Genomic DNA, 16,350 nt, shown 5'->3' on the forward strand with positions numbered 1-16,350 from the left:
CCAGAGAGGTTGAATGAAAGTTGAATGATGAATTAATATGCAAAAATAATGACAGTTACTTCTAATGGGGCTGGCTTAAAATGGAACCACACTAATGATTTCTTTTAAATAAATTGTAAACTTATGCACCTACACTTCATAGCTGAATGACCTTAAAGAATAAAGCATGAATGAAGCATAAATTGACAGACAATCTTCAAAGCATGATGTGAGGAAACTGTTCAAGAGACTAATAATGTCGCTTACAGTTCAGCTAATATTTGCCATGTATTAATAGTCCTGTCTAATTCTCCCAAAGATGAAAAAGTATAAATTAATAACACAGCAATAGATGGAGAGAATGAAGTAATATGCTGCTCCCCTCTTGTCAGCTTATAGTATGCCAGCAACCACAGCAGTTAGCAGTTCCCTTCCTCAGAACCAAGCGCTTCTTTTATCAGCATTAAGCAGAGCTTCCGCCAACCAACATCCTCCTTTCCTTACCTTCCCTCTCTCAATGTCTGTATTACTAAACCAGACTAGACCGTCATTGCTATGAACACATTGCCTAATCGCATGTATGTACTGTATATACCCACATTGACACAGCCCACTAAGTTAAAAAGTACTTATTTTTGTTTTTTTGTAATTTTATTTTCCAACTCCAAATATGTAATATGTGAATGCATAAATACAAAAAATGAAGGGGGAAAAAAATCTGAAAAATAATTAAGAAATACCGTACTGTTGTTACAAAACTTTATCTTAATCTAAACAGCTTGAGATAAGCCTTATTGAGACATTCAGAAGAATGATGCTGCATGTTCAGGTTCCTCATTTGCTCTGTTGCCGGTAGTGATAACCATCATGACAGATATTTTAAGGAACAGCAATGGAAAGTTTATCTCTGACTTCCATTTCTATCTGTATCTACAGTTGTATGGAGGACAAAAAATAAGAAAATAAATTAAAACAGAAATATCAATTTATGTCACATTTTATCAATTCATTAATGACTACATTTATTTTTAATATTATTTTTAATGACTAGATTAATTTTTAATATATTTTTTGCTACTTTTAATGGCATATTTATCTATATATTTTGTTTATATATATATATATGTATATATATATATATTTACATATTTTGTTTATATTTATATTTATTTATTTGAGTCATTTATTTATTCATTCATTTATTTTTGAGGACTGTGTGTAATAAAGATCCTGCTCATTTGAAAAAGATCAGAAATGTACAAATTAGAATATGGATCTTTAATATTGTCCACAATAGGATGAGGCAAATATGTGAAATTGAATATTAGCCAAACAATCCACCTACATGATGTAGGTGGATCAAATTCACAAACCCTTTCCACAATGAATGATTTCACATATTACCATTTTTATGTCCTATTTATTTGCAGTGTTGTTTTTATTGAATTTTCATATTAACGATGGAAAAATAAGTAAAACAATGTTCCTTATTTTTTAAAATTTCAAATTAAAATTACAACTAGTTATCAATATAAGAAGAAGAAAAAAATACTCAGTCTGCCCTCTCTATTTTTATTCCTTTCCCAGAAGCGGACTCCAAAAATATTCCCTTTTTGATACCACAACCCAAGGCACACATTCATTTTGTTTAGTAGTGAGGTGGTTTTTCCGCTCATGTCTGATACAGCCTTTTGGATGTTAAAACTAAACCAAAGATGCCACATTCCTCCATCTTTAATGAACAAATGAAATGTCACGGAAACACCAGGACACACAGAGGAGGTGGGGAACAACCAGACGGACAAGCATGTTTAACCATTAATTTCACGTAAAACTCAGTGATCATTAAGAGAATTTAAGCCTAAGTGAGTCAACTGTGGGCAGTTCCCAGAAAACATGTCCAGTCTATTTTTGAAGTAGAGTTGTTCACAGCATCGAGATGCACAACGAGAAAAGGCCCTGAGAGGTTCAGGCGAGCTGGAAAGCAGAGATGTCAAAGACTAATTGAAGCAAACAAACACAAACAGGGGGAAAGTAGGCGTTGACCTGGGAACTGTGTCCAGATCCAAAACCACTGTGGTCGCAGTAATAACAGGGTGCTCTTTGGCATGCTGTGGCAGTGGTTGAGTCAGGGGCTGGGTGCTAGGAACTTGGGTTGGGAAGTCCCTTCTTTGATTCCTGGTAGACATTCACCTTTCTTGACTCTGTCAGCCACCTACTTTTTCCATCTTAGAACAATGACAAAGAAAACAGAGATTTATGTCTCTGTGGGATGTGATATTGTAACTGGCCAGACAAAACCTTCCATGTTCTCATGGTTTTTGAATATACAGTGCCTTACCGAAACTCCATTTATGTTTATTGCAAGCCCTATAATGTACATTTATTTCACAATAAAAACGTTTCTGGTCAGTATTCAGAACAAACATTTACATTAAGTTCCTAAAATGTATTTATCCTCACACTCTTTGTGTTCCTGTATAATTAAAAATCCAAATAATTATGTGAATTACCATTAAAAAGGCCGCAAGATTAGTTTATAATGCTGCTGTGAATCACATCATAAGTGTTTTTATGTATCCACTATGAAAACATAACGAGCCCCCTGTACATTTTTTCTGTATTATTGTTTTATACATTCAAACTTATCGTGTCTGTTATTACTAAAGAGGTGGACACTTGTGTGTTTATGTATTTTGTGTATATTTGTACTAAAGTTAGAATATTTTTTGTATTAATTTATTAATAATAATTAATAATTAATTAATTTATCAATTTGAGTATACTTGTGTGCAGTTTATTGGAAATTTGTTTCCACTCTAAGTCATTTTGTTTTCTGTTTAACGGTGTTAAAAGATACTCACTAACGCTATTCAAGGAAGAAAGTGATTGTGACATCTGTTTTTCGGCTTTGCGTTTCGGAGAAAAAGAAATTCTATGTAAGATGATGCTTACATTTACGCAAATGACTGTAGACTTCTTTTCTTTTCAGAAAAAGGACTGGCAATCCCTTATAGGTAATCGTAAACATGCATTTACATATGCTTGCTTTACAAAGACTAAACATAGCATATGTAGTATGCCACAGAAGCTGAATTCACAGACAGATATTTCAGTATGTCCATCAAGTGATTTCATCAACAAAGGCTTTTAAAAATGAAATCAATCCACTACAATGTACACAATGTACACAGTAGGAGGTCTTTTACAGAGCATGCTTGAATATTTCATGTGATGCAGATTAGTCCCAAAATCATCATCGTCTGTGAGACCGACTTGCTATCTATCACTGTGCATAAAGATAAATTGTTCTACGGAACAATAACTCTGCAACATCTCTACTATCCGTAATTGTGTGAGAGGTGTTACACAATAGAGCAGTTCTACACAACACACAGCCTTTGTGAGTTCACTGCTCACAGTGCTTCAGATCAGGGGATTTTTTGGTGAGGGATTTTAATGGTCACTTGCTATGTAAGACACGCTCCCCTCCATTCTCCCCCTGCTCCTCTCTCTCCCTTGGCGGTTGCTCTGCCAGATAGACGAACAATGTGGTCTTTCTTACCTGTCGGAGGGTGTACATTCCATCTCTGCTAAACTAAGTCTCAATCCTGCCTCCGACCCACCCCTGCTAGAACAGGGCCCTCACTGCAATGCCGGCTCCAGGTGCTCCACATCACACTCCTCATACCTTTCGTTTTGGGAGGACATTTGAAAGGACATAGATTCTTGTACGGTTTGGCCAGGACACAGACAACCATCCGGCTAGTTTTACTTTTTTAATCTGATTGTTTTATGTGTATTGTCATTACATAATTAGAATCCAAATTGCTTACAGGTTTTTGTAAACATCTACCTACCTCAGTGTGGACTGACAGAATGATTGTCGTGGTGCATGCCAGACTGTTGGTTAGTGGTTTGTCATGTGGGCAAAAGGGAAATTTGGAGGTTGGGGTGCAAGTGTGCTATTAAGGATACAAGAGTGCAAAAAAATTGTGGTGTGGGTGCTTTACAGGAAGATTGCGTTTGTCTGCACAGAGCCATCCCATTTATGCCGGTGGCTGTATGTGGCGCTGCACAGAGAGAGACAGACAGTTGAATGAGAGATAGAGCAAGAGGCCTCGTGTGTTTTACTACACCAGCAACACCACAGCATATGTGAAAAAGAACAGAATCTACTTTTACTCATTTTTTTTCCTTCTTCTTACCATCAGGATTGTTCTTCACATCTGAAGTTTTTTTTTTTTTACTCATCACCTGTTGAAGAAGCAGAGAATGCTGCTCAGGTACGTTCATTCACATCTTTTTTTTTGTTCTATTGCAAAGTATGCTGAGAGGTCACAACGTTCCCACTTGAATTACATTTTTGTTGCTGTTTATTAAAGTAGATGTAACACTTCAGATAATGTGACAGTACATATCATCATATAACAAAGTGAGCTATTGAACAATGTAATTATATTGTTGCTGAAGCTTCCAAGCCTTTGTTGTAGTTGTTAGTTGTAAATAATACAGTTAAAGTAGACAAATAGATTTCCACAAATTAGATTTTATTAGAAGTTTTATCCTGCTGACTTAATTTAACTCACTGTTTTATCAACTTCTTCATTTTACGGACGGATGGTGAATTATGAGTCCTTAGAGTAACGGTTATAGCAGGATATAATAGTTTTAACCCCATGTTTCACAACCTTTAAACATTACAAAATAATTCGCAGATGGCAGATGATAGTCTTACAGACAGGTTCCACTGACATCATAAACAATATTACAAATTTAATGCACACATTTTGTTTTGATATTTTTTTTTTTCTCAGATCGGAGACAGTTTAATTGATCCAGACCATTAAAGTCTCTTCAAAGGCTTAACTCATTGAACCAAGTCTGTAATCTGTGACACCTCAGTGTGACACAGCCTGCCGTTTGATACTCCACTCCAATTAGCAAAATTAACTTTCTTTTTATCAACTTTTGAATTTAAGATAATTGTAACTTCAAAGGTACCGTCAACCTCTCCCTTGGCTGTGTCATAACCACAAAGCCGTTTCTGTATTATTGTCAGTGAAGTAGCTTGAGGCTGCTACTTGATGACATCTCATTTTTTGACAGGAACACTCCAACTTGTTCAAACATATTTATTGAATCAATCATCAATCATGGCTTTGGCAACGACAAATGCAAGTTATTGAAGTGACCTTTCGGCTGTAAAGGTCGAGAATAAAATCGTTATTCTAGCCCACGCAAAAGATGAGCTTTAATTGACAATAAGGCAGACTCTTACCGTTTATTTATGTGTTAGTTTATTTAACAGGGGCAGATAAACATTGTTACATAAGGGGAAGCTAATTTGCATCACTGGTTAGGCTTTTAAATTCAGGTACTAACAAGCAGATTCAGGATAAAAACAACAGCACCAATAAAACAGAATGTGTTTATGTGAATGTAATGTACCTGACTATGTATGCACTGTGAGTATAAGTACAAATGTACAGTATGTAGGTGTACATTTGAAATGTGGATCGATTCAAAAGTTATTCAGTGTCCACATCTCTGTTAAGCCGATGTTTCATTTTTGTGTTGAAAAAAATTCTGATCGGGTTTTTTAACTCCAAATTTCTGAAATACAAGTTGGAGATGCTGAAACTTTAAAATAACGGCTACTGTCAGAGCTTAACCGAAAGAGTTTAAAGATTTGGCTACAGTCAACATGTTAGCCATACACCAAATTTTCCAAAGCAGCCATCAGGCCCCAATGTGTCTTGTAGAGAGCGCTGTTTTCCCGCAGATTGTCTTATCAGGGGTCGGCATAGCTGCACCCAGGACAGCTGTTGGGAGGAGTCAACTCAACTGAACTGAAACCTTCATATGCTCCAAAAAGATCCCTCAAACAGTCATTTATTTAGCTCCGACAGGTCCACAGATATGTGATGCACTGTACGTATTAGAAATGTGTGTTTGAAGGCATGGTGTTTTTTATTTCTTCTTTCTGATGCGTCAGAGTGTAGAGGCTGGATAGGTGGTAATATCTCGCTGTTCCATGTTCTTACCAGGTTGATCTTTTGCAGCAAGAGCCTGTCCTGATGTGTTCAACAGCCAACTACGTTCTCCCTCTGAGGAGAACCTGTGAGGTAGGTCTGTCCAAGAGCTGGAAAAAAAAAACAGAAACACATAATCAAGCCTGAAATAGACTTGTGAATGAGGTAATTCATTTTCTTTTCTATCACAAGGTATTAGCCAGTCCAGGCAGGCTGTGTGGGGGAGTGTCCATGTCAACTAATTTCCCTGGAGCCAGGTCTCATGGAGCTCCTCAGGACAACGAGATGGATGCAGCATGGCAGGAGCTGATGGCCATCACAGAGCTGCAGGTAACTCTTCAGCACTGACACACTGTAAAAATCATGTTGTTTTTTTTATATATGTTGTATTGTGTTTTTTGGGTCACAGTTTCGGTACGGTTTGTTTTACACAATAGGGAAAAGAAAAACAGAACCATTCCCATTAAGTTTGAACTCCAAAATATAGAGTATAAATAGATTGACTGATAGTAATGACTGATATTTCTATATTATATGAAGCCATAACACTGATTTTTTACATGAAATAAGGCAGGGTACTAACGGTCAAGCAGGCCTATATGTTCAGATAATTGCCTCTTCTATGTCTCTAGTACCTCAAGAAATAATTAGCAGGCCTGTGTTTAATAGTGGTGGAACAGTTCAACAAGTGCCCAGTCTGGTGATGCTGTGTTTGGACAAGTAGCATTTACCACACATACACGCATACATATGAGGGATGTCCTAACTTAAGCTTTGTATGCACTATTATTCCTTCAGTCCTGTTCAAATCCTCCAAGAAATCAAATCAGGGGGCTTTTAACACATAACTCGCACACTATTCTGACAAATATGTGTGTATCTGCATCGTGATATTGAAAAATATTAAATTAATTTCCAAAAATTGGTTTGTGTTTTCCATTAGCAACTAGTATATGAATATAAAGAGGTATGAGAGCTTAACGGAGGTAACAGAGCACCACTGTCTAATCCCAGATATGCCAATTACTGTATGTTATCACAATACCTCATGCGGTGTTATCATGGAGGTTGTATTGTTCTTAACAAATGCATATGAGGACACTTTAAAAAATGACATTTATCAGCCTCAGCAGATATGAAAGTATTTAATAATTTAATTTCAATCTGTGACTTATTATTCTCGGTGTCATGTTGAAAGTAGAGTATGAAACAACATTTAAAATGTGGTTCATAATTACTAAACAGAATATATGTGTTAATTCTGGTGGAATAAATACATATTTTCCACTTTTCATGTGTTGCTAACTGTTGAAATACACAGCTGAGGGAGGCAACAATGGCCCATTTGAGTGATGGCAGGACGAAGAGATTGTGAGAGGGGGCAAGTGCTGTATGTTGCTAGCGGCCCCCTGCACCGCACAATAGCCATCTGTTTCCAGGTGAAACCTGATCACATCTATGAGAGCCCTTCATAGGCTACGGGTGGCATGCTGAAGTGGGGGCAAACTGTGTTCTAGTGAGCCAGGTGAAATGCAGAAAAAGACACTGTTCCATTAATTAATTCAGTGTAAATGTAGTAATCATTTTATTGCTGCTAAAGCAGCAGTGGGTAGAATTGGAGCAAATATGATTTTAAAAAGTATAAAACGGGCCCAATATACTGACAGTAGTGCATGAGACAGGTAATCTGAAAAAATAAATCATGTCGTCTTAATGGCATCTTGGTAAAAACAACCATTCAGAGCCAAGCCGGAGCCTGTCGTCTCAGAGCAGCTGTCAATCACTCGCAAACTCTGATCTAACGGTGAAAGTAGGCAGCACTGATCAAATAAAAAAAAACAGCCAATAGGAACGCTCGCTCTCTCCCTCTTGGCCAAAGTCTCCCGTCACAGGTTTGATTTTTTTAAAGCCTGAAAACAGAGCCCTCAGGAGGTGTTAAAGTCTAGTTTTCTCTCAGAACACTTGAATTATAATATGCTGAAAAGTTATTATGGAATTTTTGCGCAACGATGCCAAAAATATTCTTCCTACTGCAGGTTTAACTTGAGATGCATACTGATGCACAACTGGTTATTCCCTTTTTTTGTTTTTCTTACAGGAGTTTGAAGCCCCCAGTGCAGGCTCCTATGAAACAACACAGTACCAACCCATGGAGTCCATGGTCCCTATGGGAGGATACGGTATGGCTCAGTCCCATTCTGAGCCTCCTCCTCCTGCTTGTGAGCTCAGCACTGCCAATACTTACGACGGATGTTACTCTGAAGAGGTGCCTGGCTGTCATCGTCCAAGCAGCAACACTGAGGCGATTTACGGACAATCTCAGCTCAATCAGAGAATGCTCCCCATCTCTCCTCACGCACATCCCTCACACATGGCTAGCACCAGTCAAGTGCACAGGAGAGCCAACGCTTGCCTCTCTCAGGATCTCCGTCAGCACATGCTGTGGACTACACATGGACAGAGTTCACACGCTCGCTCAGGTGATGATCTAGAGTCAGACTCTGGTCTGTCTCTGGGTTCTAGTCCACCTTTGGCCTCCCCTGATAACCCTGTTGGCGGTGCACCAGGTTACCAGAGTGCAGACATGGGCATGACATATAGCGACGGTGAACCAGACAGCATGGCCGAGCACGCCAGAAGAGCACACATCCATTACTCAATGGACTATCAGAATCACTTGTATTTACACTCAGGGGCACATCCGTCTTATTTTTCACCCCAGCCTACTTCATCTCACACACAACCCAATGCTCTGACTCCTCGGTCAGCGAAACAGCAGGGTCACACCTCTGCTCTCAGTAACCTGTACATTGACACCGGAGTGTCCAGCAGAGGGAGCTCACAACATAACATGTATATAAATCCACAAGGAAGCATCTCCACTCAGGCTTCACTGAGCAGAGACGAGCGGCGGGCCGTGTCTTTGAAGATCCCCTTCCCCATGGAGAAGATTATCAATCTACCTGTGGACGACTTCAATGAGCTCCTGACGAAGTACACTCTGACAGATACTCAACTTGCACTGGTCAGGGACATTAGACGGAGAGGGAAGAACAAGGTGGCGGCTCAGAACTGCAGGAAAAGGAAGCTGGAGGGCATAAGTCACCTCGAGAGAGAACTGAACCAGCTACAGGCCCAAAGAGAGCACCTGGCACAGGAGAGTCTCGAGTTCCAGCGCAGCTTGGCATTTATTAAATGTCGCTTTACAGACCTTTATTCACAAGTATTTTCTCACTTAAGAGACGAAGATGGACAGCCATACTCAATAGATGAATACGCCCTGCAACAGACACCGGATGGGAAAGTTTATTTGGTACCTCACACAACTATGCAAAAGAGAGAGCAATGCTGAATTGGAGCTCGTCTATTTAATACTCCTACAGATGGTATACTGCCTGATTGTGCCAACTGAAAGTATAACTTGCTGGAAGCTACACATTTATTTCATATGACGACGACTTAATTAGGGATGCACTGATATTAGATTGATATTGGTGACGATGGGGCCAATCTAGTAGATGTTTATATACATTACAGACTGGAATTCCTTTTTAAATTTTGACTAATTTGTTGCAGCACCTAAAAAGGTTTTCTCTTGAATTGTAATTCCTGTTAATTTTGAAGATTTTTTACGAAGTTGCTGGTACACAATTTATTATTTTAATAAATAAAAGTACATTTATATCCATGTTTTTATTTGTTGCATTCAGTTTTCCAAAGTTAGAAAAGCAATGTTTGTCAAACCTGAATGATCCCAGTCACTTCCACACAGTGAGGCATACAGCACCACTGGTATCGGATCGGTAACAGCCGATCCGAAAGGTATCGCTATAGATATCGGGACTGAAAAAGTCAGATTGTTGCGTCCCTAGACTTAACCCCTATGTAAAACTTGCCATACAGGTTTTGTTTTCCATGCTCTTACAATTGAGTGAAACCACACCAGAGTGCCTTATAAAAATACTTTATTTAAAAAAGACACTGCACAGCAGCCTTGGTTAAAAAAGTAAAAAGTCTTCACCACCAGCATGATTGTTCAGGAAACCTGTGAAAAACAGAATAAAGTTTAATAAAATGAAACTTTGGGGGGGTGGGGAAGGGGAGAAGGGGATGTTTGATGATTTGTACCTGATTGAGCCATTGTCACTGAAATGAAACCGGGTTTTGCAGACCACGTAGGGAGATTCCTAGAAAGCAGAAAAGCCAAATAAGTAAAATGCAATCTTTAATAAAAAAAAAGTTCATTTTTGTTCACAGCATGCAATATGTTGTAGGGCCTCTATGCACAATAAAGGAGGCCAATTTTACCAGTCAACATTGGTGTAAGTCATAATAAAACTTGTTTGCACAAAAATGTTACATGTCATTACTGGGCTACACAACTTACTACCAGCTACATGACAATAGCAAGACATACTATCAGTAGTTGAGAAGTCTGGTCTTACCTACAGACAGCACTTAAGCCTTTTGGTAGCTGCTGCATGCTAGCCTCAGGCTTCTGTTCTCACTCTCCCCTGCTTCAATGATCCTGGCGACGGTTTTGCTACTTCTCTCCCTCAGCTGGCTTCCATGACTAGCCTCATAGACTTTGCATGTAAGCTAGCATCCTCCAGTTGATCTTTGCAGAACTCAGGGTAGAGTCTGTACCAAGTGATGGGCTCTTAATGAAGTATTTGTGCACCACTTCTCATTCCTCAACCAGTATTGTAAATGCAGTGGTTCATCCTGTTACCAGTGCTGGGCTTCTTACACGTCATTTGGATTTTTTTTTTTTTTGGTTCCTCACATATGAGAAATATGTCGCTCATCCCACATTGTGCAACATCCAATAGTGAACCCTCCCTTTCCCAAACCACTCAAGAGGCTAACAAGACTTTTTAAAAAAACTGAAAGATGGTTTATTTCAGCTTGATTGGATGCAGATACAAATAAAAACCAGACTTTAAAGAAAAAAAAAAACTACATAAAACCTCATTGGAATGCTTGCTTTCCAGAAACACAGTCGATGAAAAAACACAAAACGTTTTAAATGAAGACCCTCCATGATTTATCTACTGTACATCTCTTCTTGCAGCAGCTGTAACCTGCCACAACTGTTTGGCTGAGCAGATTTAGGAGGTAAACCTGCAGCTGCCCTGTCACTTCGCTTGCTCTCCTCTCCTTGCTCTCCTCTCCTAAGTACTCAGTCCTGTTGAACAATACGGAACAACATTGTTAACTGTGCACTGACTTTATATGACCTGAGATCCAGAGTGATTTTTTAAAAAATGGTTAGCTACACTTAACGAGTCCCTGCGACTACAAACTCTGGTTTTATGATACAAAATGAATCATTCAGGCATGCCATCAAGTACTTACCACTTCACATTTCAAAATCGTCCTGAACGGCTATATCCACCATTGTTTGAGCCACCTCCGTAGCCGCCACCTGGAAACAAAAAGGAAAACTCAGCTCACGGAAACTATGCCCAACAGTATACGTCCTTGCATCCGCTTTCTCCCATCTTACCGAAGTTCCTGCTAACACCGCCGCCGCCACCACCACTAAAGTTGTTCTTCATTGGGCCAAAGTTTGAGGCCTGGGGGTCGTAGTGGCCCATGTTGTTGTAGTTATTGCCGCCGCCGCCTCCTTGGCTGCCGCCTCCTCCCCCACCACTACCACCGCAGTTACCTATGACATATTTTGCAACAATATAGTCAATCACATCTTGAACACAGAATAGTTACAGTTGAGGGGAGCCAAAACACTTACCATAGCCGTTGCTATTGTCATAACCATTTCCTCCATAGCCACCGCCTCCTCCACCACCACCCTGGTTGTAACTTTGGTTATAACCTCTGTTGCCGCCATTATTATATCCGCCAGGACCACCGCCGCCGGGACCACCTCCATAGCCTACAACATTCATATTCGTTCAGTACATTGCCATTAAGCTTCAATTGTGAAAATACTTAAAGCTGCACTGTCAAAAATTGCCTACTTACCACCACCGCCGCCACCACCACCATTACCGCCGCCGCCACCACCACAATCTCCTCCATTGGAATTGTAAGGACCGTCTCCATATCTGCCCCTGCCGCCTGAAAGAAGCAAACATGCAAAGTCAGGTTTCAGACACTGTATATTATACATTTATGATTAAATAATATGTAAGCACCATTATCAAATGAGTCTTACCCTGATTGAAGCCTCTGTCGTATTCATAGGGCCTTCCACCGCTGCTGCGGCCTAAACCAAAACACAACCATTACCTCTGGAATAGTGATGACTGGGCCAGTGTGTTAAAACAACTGGTTATTAATCTTGCATAAAAAGGATGACCTCTCGTACCCATTCCCATTCCTGCAGTCTGCATTTCCTGCCTCGTCAGAGCCTTCCTCACTTCACAGTTGTGACAGTTGATTGTGTGGTATTTCTGGACTGTGGGATGGGTAAAACAAAAAGGTGTTAAGTAGTCGCTCAAGACAGGTAGGTAAAGCTGACACGATCTGCAGCACAGAACATATGTACTTACTGACAATCCTGTCGACTGAATCATGATCGTCAAAGGTCACAAAGGCGAAGCCCCTCTTCTTTCCAGTGTTGCGGTCAGTCATGATATCAATGACCTCGATCTTGCCAAACTGTGTGAAGTAATCTCGCAGGTGTGACTCCTCTGTATCTTCCTTGATTCCCCCAACAAAGATCTTTTTCACCGTAACGTGGGCACCTGGCCGGTTTGAGTCCTGTGATCAAAGACATTTCTCCAGTTGTAACCATGCATGCCTTTCTTTTATATACACAAGCCATTTATTTACTCAAGGCGGGTTTTGTCAAACATATCGAACCCAACATACCTCTCTGGAGACGGCTCGTTTAGGTTCAACCACTCTTCCATCAACCTTATGGGGACGGGCATTCATGGCAGCATCAACTTCGTCCACTGATGAGTATGTAACAAAGCCAAAGCCCCTGGATCTCTTGGTGTTGGGATCCCTCATGACCTATAAGAAGAAATTGTTCCCAGTGTTACACACAAATCACACATGCATGGTTTCCATCTATATATATGTGGCAGGTGACACAGACCGGGAAAGGGGAGGGGCAACCATGAGGGTTGCCGATATAGGGCGACCTGCAGGAGGAACTCTGATTGTGGCGTGAGGCAGGTGCACACCTCATTCCATGTGGCAGGCAGGGAAACGAGAGAGCAGGAACAACTGGTAGGCCTAAGACGGGTGTCTTTGTTGTGTCTATTGTTTTATGCTGTCGGGTTCAAATGTGTGTGACATTTCTAATGTTCATGTATTTCAGACCGGTTTCCCTGCTGCGTTGAAGGCGGCTGGTGGTCGGTAGGAAAGTAGATCGACGTACCGGGTATTTTAAAGTTTAGTTATGTAGTGTTTCAATATTTAGCTGGCATGTATTTTAATGTTTGACAAAGTGTTTTAAGATTGTTAATATTTGTTTCTCTGCAGAGCATCAGTCAGCCATTAGCTGCTCTTGCCGTGGGACTGTTTTTGGTTTGCGTTAGGGTTTATTTGCCGTCTAGTCCGCCCTGGCAAGTGAGCTGGTAGTGGGCAAAAAGATATGGGCATTGCCCTTGGGGCGGACTAGTTTCTTTTCTATATTTTTGTCATTATTTCGTCAATCTGCCTGCTTCCCCCACAGTGTATAACCTCACTCAGGTCTAATCCCAAACAGACAGCCAGGGTAGGCTTAAGGTGTAGTGTGTTTGCAGTGAAATCAAATCACGTGTGACTTATATAAATGTGTGAATTCACTTTGCGTGTAAATGCCTTGATTTGCAGTCTATATCAGGGTATAGTTCAGCCCTGCCCTTGTTAGTATAGCTCGGGTTTAAACAATGAGTAGGTTACAGGTGGGGAAATTACATTTCTGTAATTAAAACTTCAAAGTTACTCCCTGATTGTCATTCCTCAGCCAGCACTTGTGGTGGGTGTTACATAGAAATATAGAACAGTGTGCACAAAAGGTGATGTAAAAACCAAACGTCAAGGAGAGGAAAACATGCAGTTTCAATTGTTTGTGGTGCTGGGAGTAGATTCCCTCCAATATGTACTTTCTCCAAACACATTACTTGCCCGCACGCACTTTTCTGCTTTATTAGTCTACATTTCGGTCAACAAGGACCTTCATCAGGACATTAAGCTCATCTTGTCCTGCTGAAGGTCCTTGTTGACCAATAAAACAGAAAAGTGTGTGCGGGAGCATGTTTTTGAAAACGTTAAACCCAAACTTACCACACAGTCTGTGAGGCTCCCCCATTGCTCAAAGTGAGCTCGCAGGCTCTCGTCTGTGGTCTCGAAGCTCAAACCTCCAATGAACAGCTTGCGGAGCTGCTCGGGCTCACGTGGGACCTGAACCATTAAACAAAGCAAGACACGTTAGCATCATAATATTACAATCAGCCATAAAGAGAGACATCGGTGCAAAGACTTATCTTCACTCAGAATTAACAATAATGCATACTTAATAGTGTTATTGATGCATTCTTGCGTCACATATCAAACAAACCCAGAACAGGGTGGAGGAGGGAGACGTCGCCGCCATTACTGTTAACAACCCGGTTCTGCTAATATGCAGCACTTTAAGCAGCAATTAAGTGCGAACTCTTACACTGTATATGTTAAATAAAGTGTGTTTTACTCGTGTGTGCATTACTAAAGACAAGCGTTAAGTACAATCCCTGAATTTTGTACAACAACAAGAACAAAAGGCCACGAGGCCCAGCTGCTATAAAATGGCGGCTTCACAATGCTCGATAGCTGCGGTTGATATTATGACAAACGCAATCTGCAGTTTAGCATCGCCTTTAAGCGCGTTGCATCACATAACTACAGCTTTTAGACGCTAAATGTGCAAGGAATAACATGCAATACTCACATCACACTTCGACATGTTTGCAGGTAAAGAATCCTGTGCAGACTCCTTGTGTTGGACTGACCGGAGAGAGAAACGATCTGCGTCAGACTGCGAGTCTCTAGTCCAAATCTACAACGTTAGAATAAATAGAGAAAAGGAAACGCCTCTTTCACGCAGCGATTGGTCAGTAGTTCCCGCTGCAGTCTGACGTCAGCGTTTTGGTGATTCCTGATTGGTCAAGATTCAAATCAATCACTACTAACGACCAATAAAAGCTGATGATGGGTAGGCGGTGCGTTCACGACCACGACGATAAAAAAAGAAAAAAAATGGATGTTGTATGTGTGAAGGTGCAATATTCAAGATTCAAGATTCAAGAGTTGTATTTGCCATTTGCACCTATAAGTACATTGGAATTTTGAGCAGTTTAGTCAGCTTTAAGAAAAAGAAAAAAAAGGTAGAAAAGGCACAAGGTAATTACAGTACAAAATAAGTAGCATATTCAACACAATAAATAAACAAACATACAAAATAAATGCAAAAATAAATCAATAAATAAATGCATTTAAAAATTTATAAAAATAAATACACAAATAAATAAATAAATAATTATAACATAAAACGCCCTCAGTGTAGTCAATAAATAAACTAAACTACCCTCTGCATAGGAACGATACCCCCAGAATACAAATATACAGTATATAAATAAATACTTCCAAAACTGAATACAAAATAAATGCAAAAATAAATAAATAAATAAATAAATTTAAAAATGTATAAAAATAAATACACAAATAAATAAATAAATTACTAAAACATAAAACGCCCTCAGTGTAGTCAATAAATAAACTAAACTACTCTCTGCATAGGAACGATACCCCCACAATACAAATATACAGTATACAAATAAATACTTCCAAAACTGAATACAAAATAAATGCAAAAATAAATAAATACATTTAAAAATGTATAAAAATAAATACACAAATAAATAAATAAATTACTAAAACATAAAACGCCCTCAGTGTAGTCAATAAATAAACTAAACTACTCTCTGCATAGTAACGATACCCCCACAATACAAATATACAGTACACAAATAAATACTTCCAAAATTGAATACAAAATAAATGCAAAAATAAATAAATACATTTTTTAATTTAAAAATGTATAAAAATAAATACACAAATAAATAAATAAATTAATAAAATATAAAACGCCCTCAGTCTAGTCAATAAATAAACTAAACTACTCTCTGCATAGGAACGATACCCCGACAAAACAAATATACAGTATACAAATAAATACTTCCGAAACTGAATACAAAATAAATGCAAAAATAAATAAATACATTTAAAAATTTATAAAAATAAATACACAAATAAATAAATTACTAAAACATAAAACGCCCTCAGTGTAGTCAATAAATAAACTAAACTACTCTCTGCATAGGAACGATACCCCCACAAT

At 39.2% G+C, this 16,350-nt stretch overlaps 2 protein-coding genes and 1 long non-coding RNA gene across 9 annotated transcripts; 1 reads left to right on the forward strand and 2 right to left on the reverse strand.

Annotated features, from left to right (window-relative positions):
• Positions 1–2,522: 2,522 nt before the first annotated feature.
• On the reverse strand, positions 2,523–6,200 carry LOC119489587. Its single transcript, XR_005207208.1, has 3 exons — positions 6,027–6,200; positions 4,188–4,236; positions 2,523–4,052 (listed from the first exon to the last, which is right to left on the reverse strand). It is a non-coding gene; the product is annotated as an uncharacterized LOC119489587 (long non-coding RNA).
• On the forward strand, positions 4,062–10,242 carry nfe2 (nuclear factor, erythroid 2). 4 transcript variants are annotated; one of them, XM_037772232.1, is made up of 4 exons: positions 4,062–4,265; positions 6,030–6,107; positions 6,207–6,344; positions 8,113–9,366. In XM_037772232.1, the coding sequence occupies exons 2-4, from the start codon at positions 6,060–6,062 to the stop codon at positions 9,364–9,366; spliced, it is 1,440 nt and encodes a 479-aa protein (XP_037628160.1). In that variant the 5' UTR covers positions 4,062–4,265; positions 6,030–6,059. The 4 variants fall into 4 exon arrangements, with proteins under 4 accessions (XP_037628160.1, XP_037628162.1, XP_037628161.1 ...); XM_037772234.1 differs by having other exon boundaries at positions 6,045–6,107; XM_037772233.1 differs by lacking the exon at positions 4,062–4,265 and adding an exon at positions 5,819–5,913.
• Positions 9,963–15,056, reverse strand: hnrnpa1b (heterogeneous nuclear ribonucleoprotein A1b). 4 transcript variants are annotated; one of them, XR_005207207.1, is made up of 12 exons: positions 14,902–15,056; positions 14,259–14,375; positions 12,852–12,998; positions 12,530–12,740; positions 12,346–12,435; positions 12,193–12,243; positions 12,000–12,095; positions 11,767–11,910; positions 11,524–11,685; positions 11,373–11,442; positions 10,143–10,201; positions 9,963–10,059 (listed from the first exon to the last, which is right to left on the reverse strand). XR_005207207.1 is itself a non-coding variant. In XM_037772238.1 (11 exons), the coding sequence occupies exons 1-10, from the start codon at positions 14,914–14,916 to the stop codon at positions 11,384–11,386; spliced, it is 1,086 nt and encodes a 361-aa protein (XP_037628166.1). In that variant the 5' UTR covers positions 14,917–15,055; the 3' UTR covers positions 10,743–11,202; positions 11,373–11,383. The 4 variants fall into 4 exon arrangements, 3 of the variants coding, with proteins under 3 accessions (XP_037628166.1, XP_037628165.1, XP_037628164.1); XM_037772238.1 differs by lacking the exons at positions 9,963–10,059; positions 10,143–10,201 and adding an exon at positions 10,743–11,202 and having other exon boundaries at positions 12,006–12,095; positions 14,902–15,055; XM_037772237.1 differs by lacking the exons at positions 9,963–10,059; positions 10,143–10,201 and adding an exon at positions 10,743–11,202 and having other exon boundaries at positions 12,003–12,095; positions 14,902–15,055.
• Positions 15,057–16,350: the final 1,294 nt, after the last annotated feature.

The sequence above is a fragment of the Sebastes umbrosus genome, chromosome 6 (genome assembly GCF_015220745.1).
Source record: "Sebastes umbrosus isolate fSebUmb1 chromosome 6, fSebUmb1.pri, whole genome shotgun sequence".
In the NCBI taxonomy this organism is placed as follows: Eukaryota; Metazoa; Chordata; class Actinopteri; order Perciformes; family Sebastidae; genus Sebastes; species Sebastes umbrosus.

What these genes read in the sequence shown, in the direction of transcription:
- nfe2 (XM_037772232.1), top strand. Translation starts at nt 6,060, where the DNA reads ATGTGTTCAACAGCCAACTACGTTCTCCCTCTGAGGAGAACCTGTGAG. An exon ending in CTCTGAGGAGAACCTGTGAG is followed by an intron (nt 6,108 to 6,206) that starts GTAGGTCTGTCC and finishes TTCTATCACAAG; the next exon opens with GTATTAGCCAGTCCAGGCAG. An exon ending in TGGCCATCACAGAGCTGCAG is followed by an intron (nt 6,345 to 8,112) that starts GTAACTCTTCAG and finishes TTTTTCTTACAG; the next exon opens with GAGTTTGAAGCCCCCAGTGC.
- hnrnpa1b (XM_037772236.1), bottom strand. An exon ending in TTCAGTCGACAGGATTGTCA is followed by an intron (nt 12,436 to 12,529) that starts GTAAGTACATAT and finishes CCCATCCCACAG; the next exon opens with TCCAGAAATACCACACAATC. An exon ending in TGGTGGTGGCGGCGGTGGTG is followed by an intron (nt 11,911 to 11,999) that starts GTAAGTAGGCAA and finishes TGAATGTTGTAG; the next exon opens with GCTATGGAGGTGGTCCCGGC.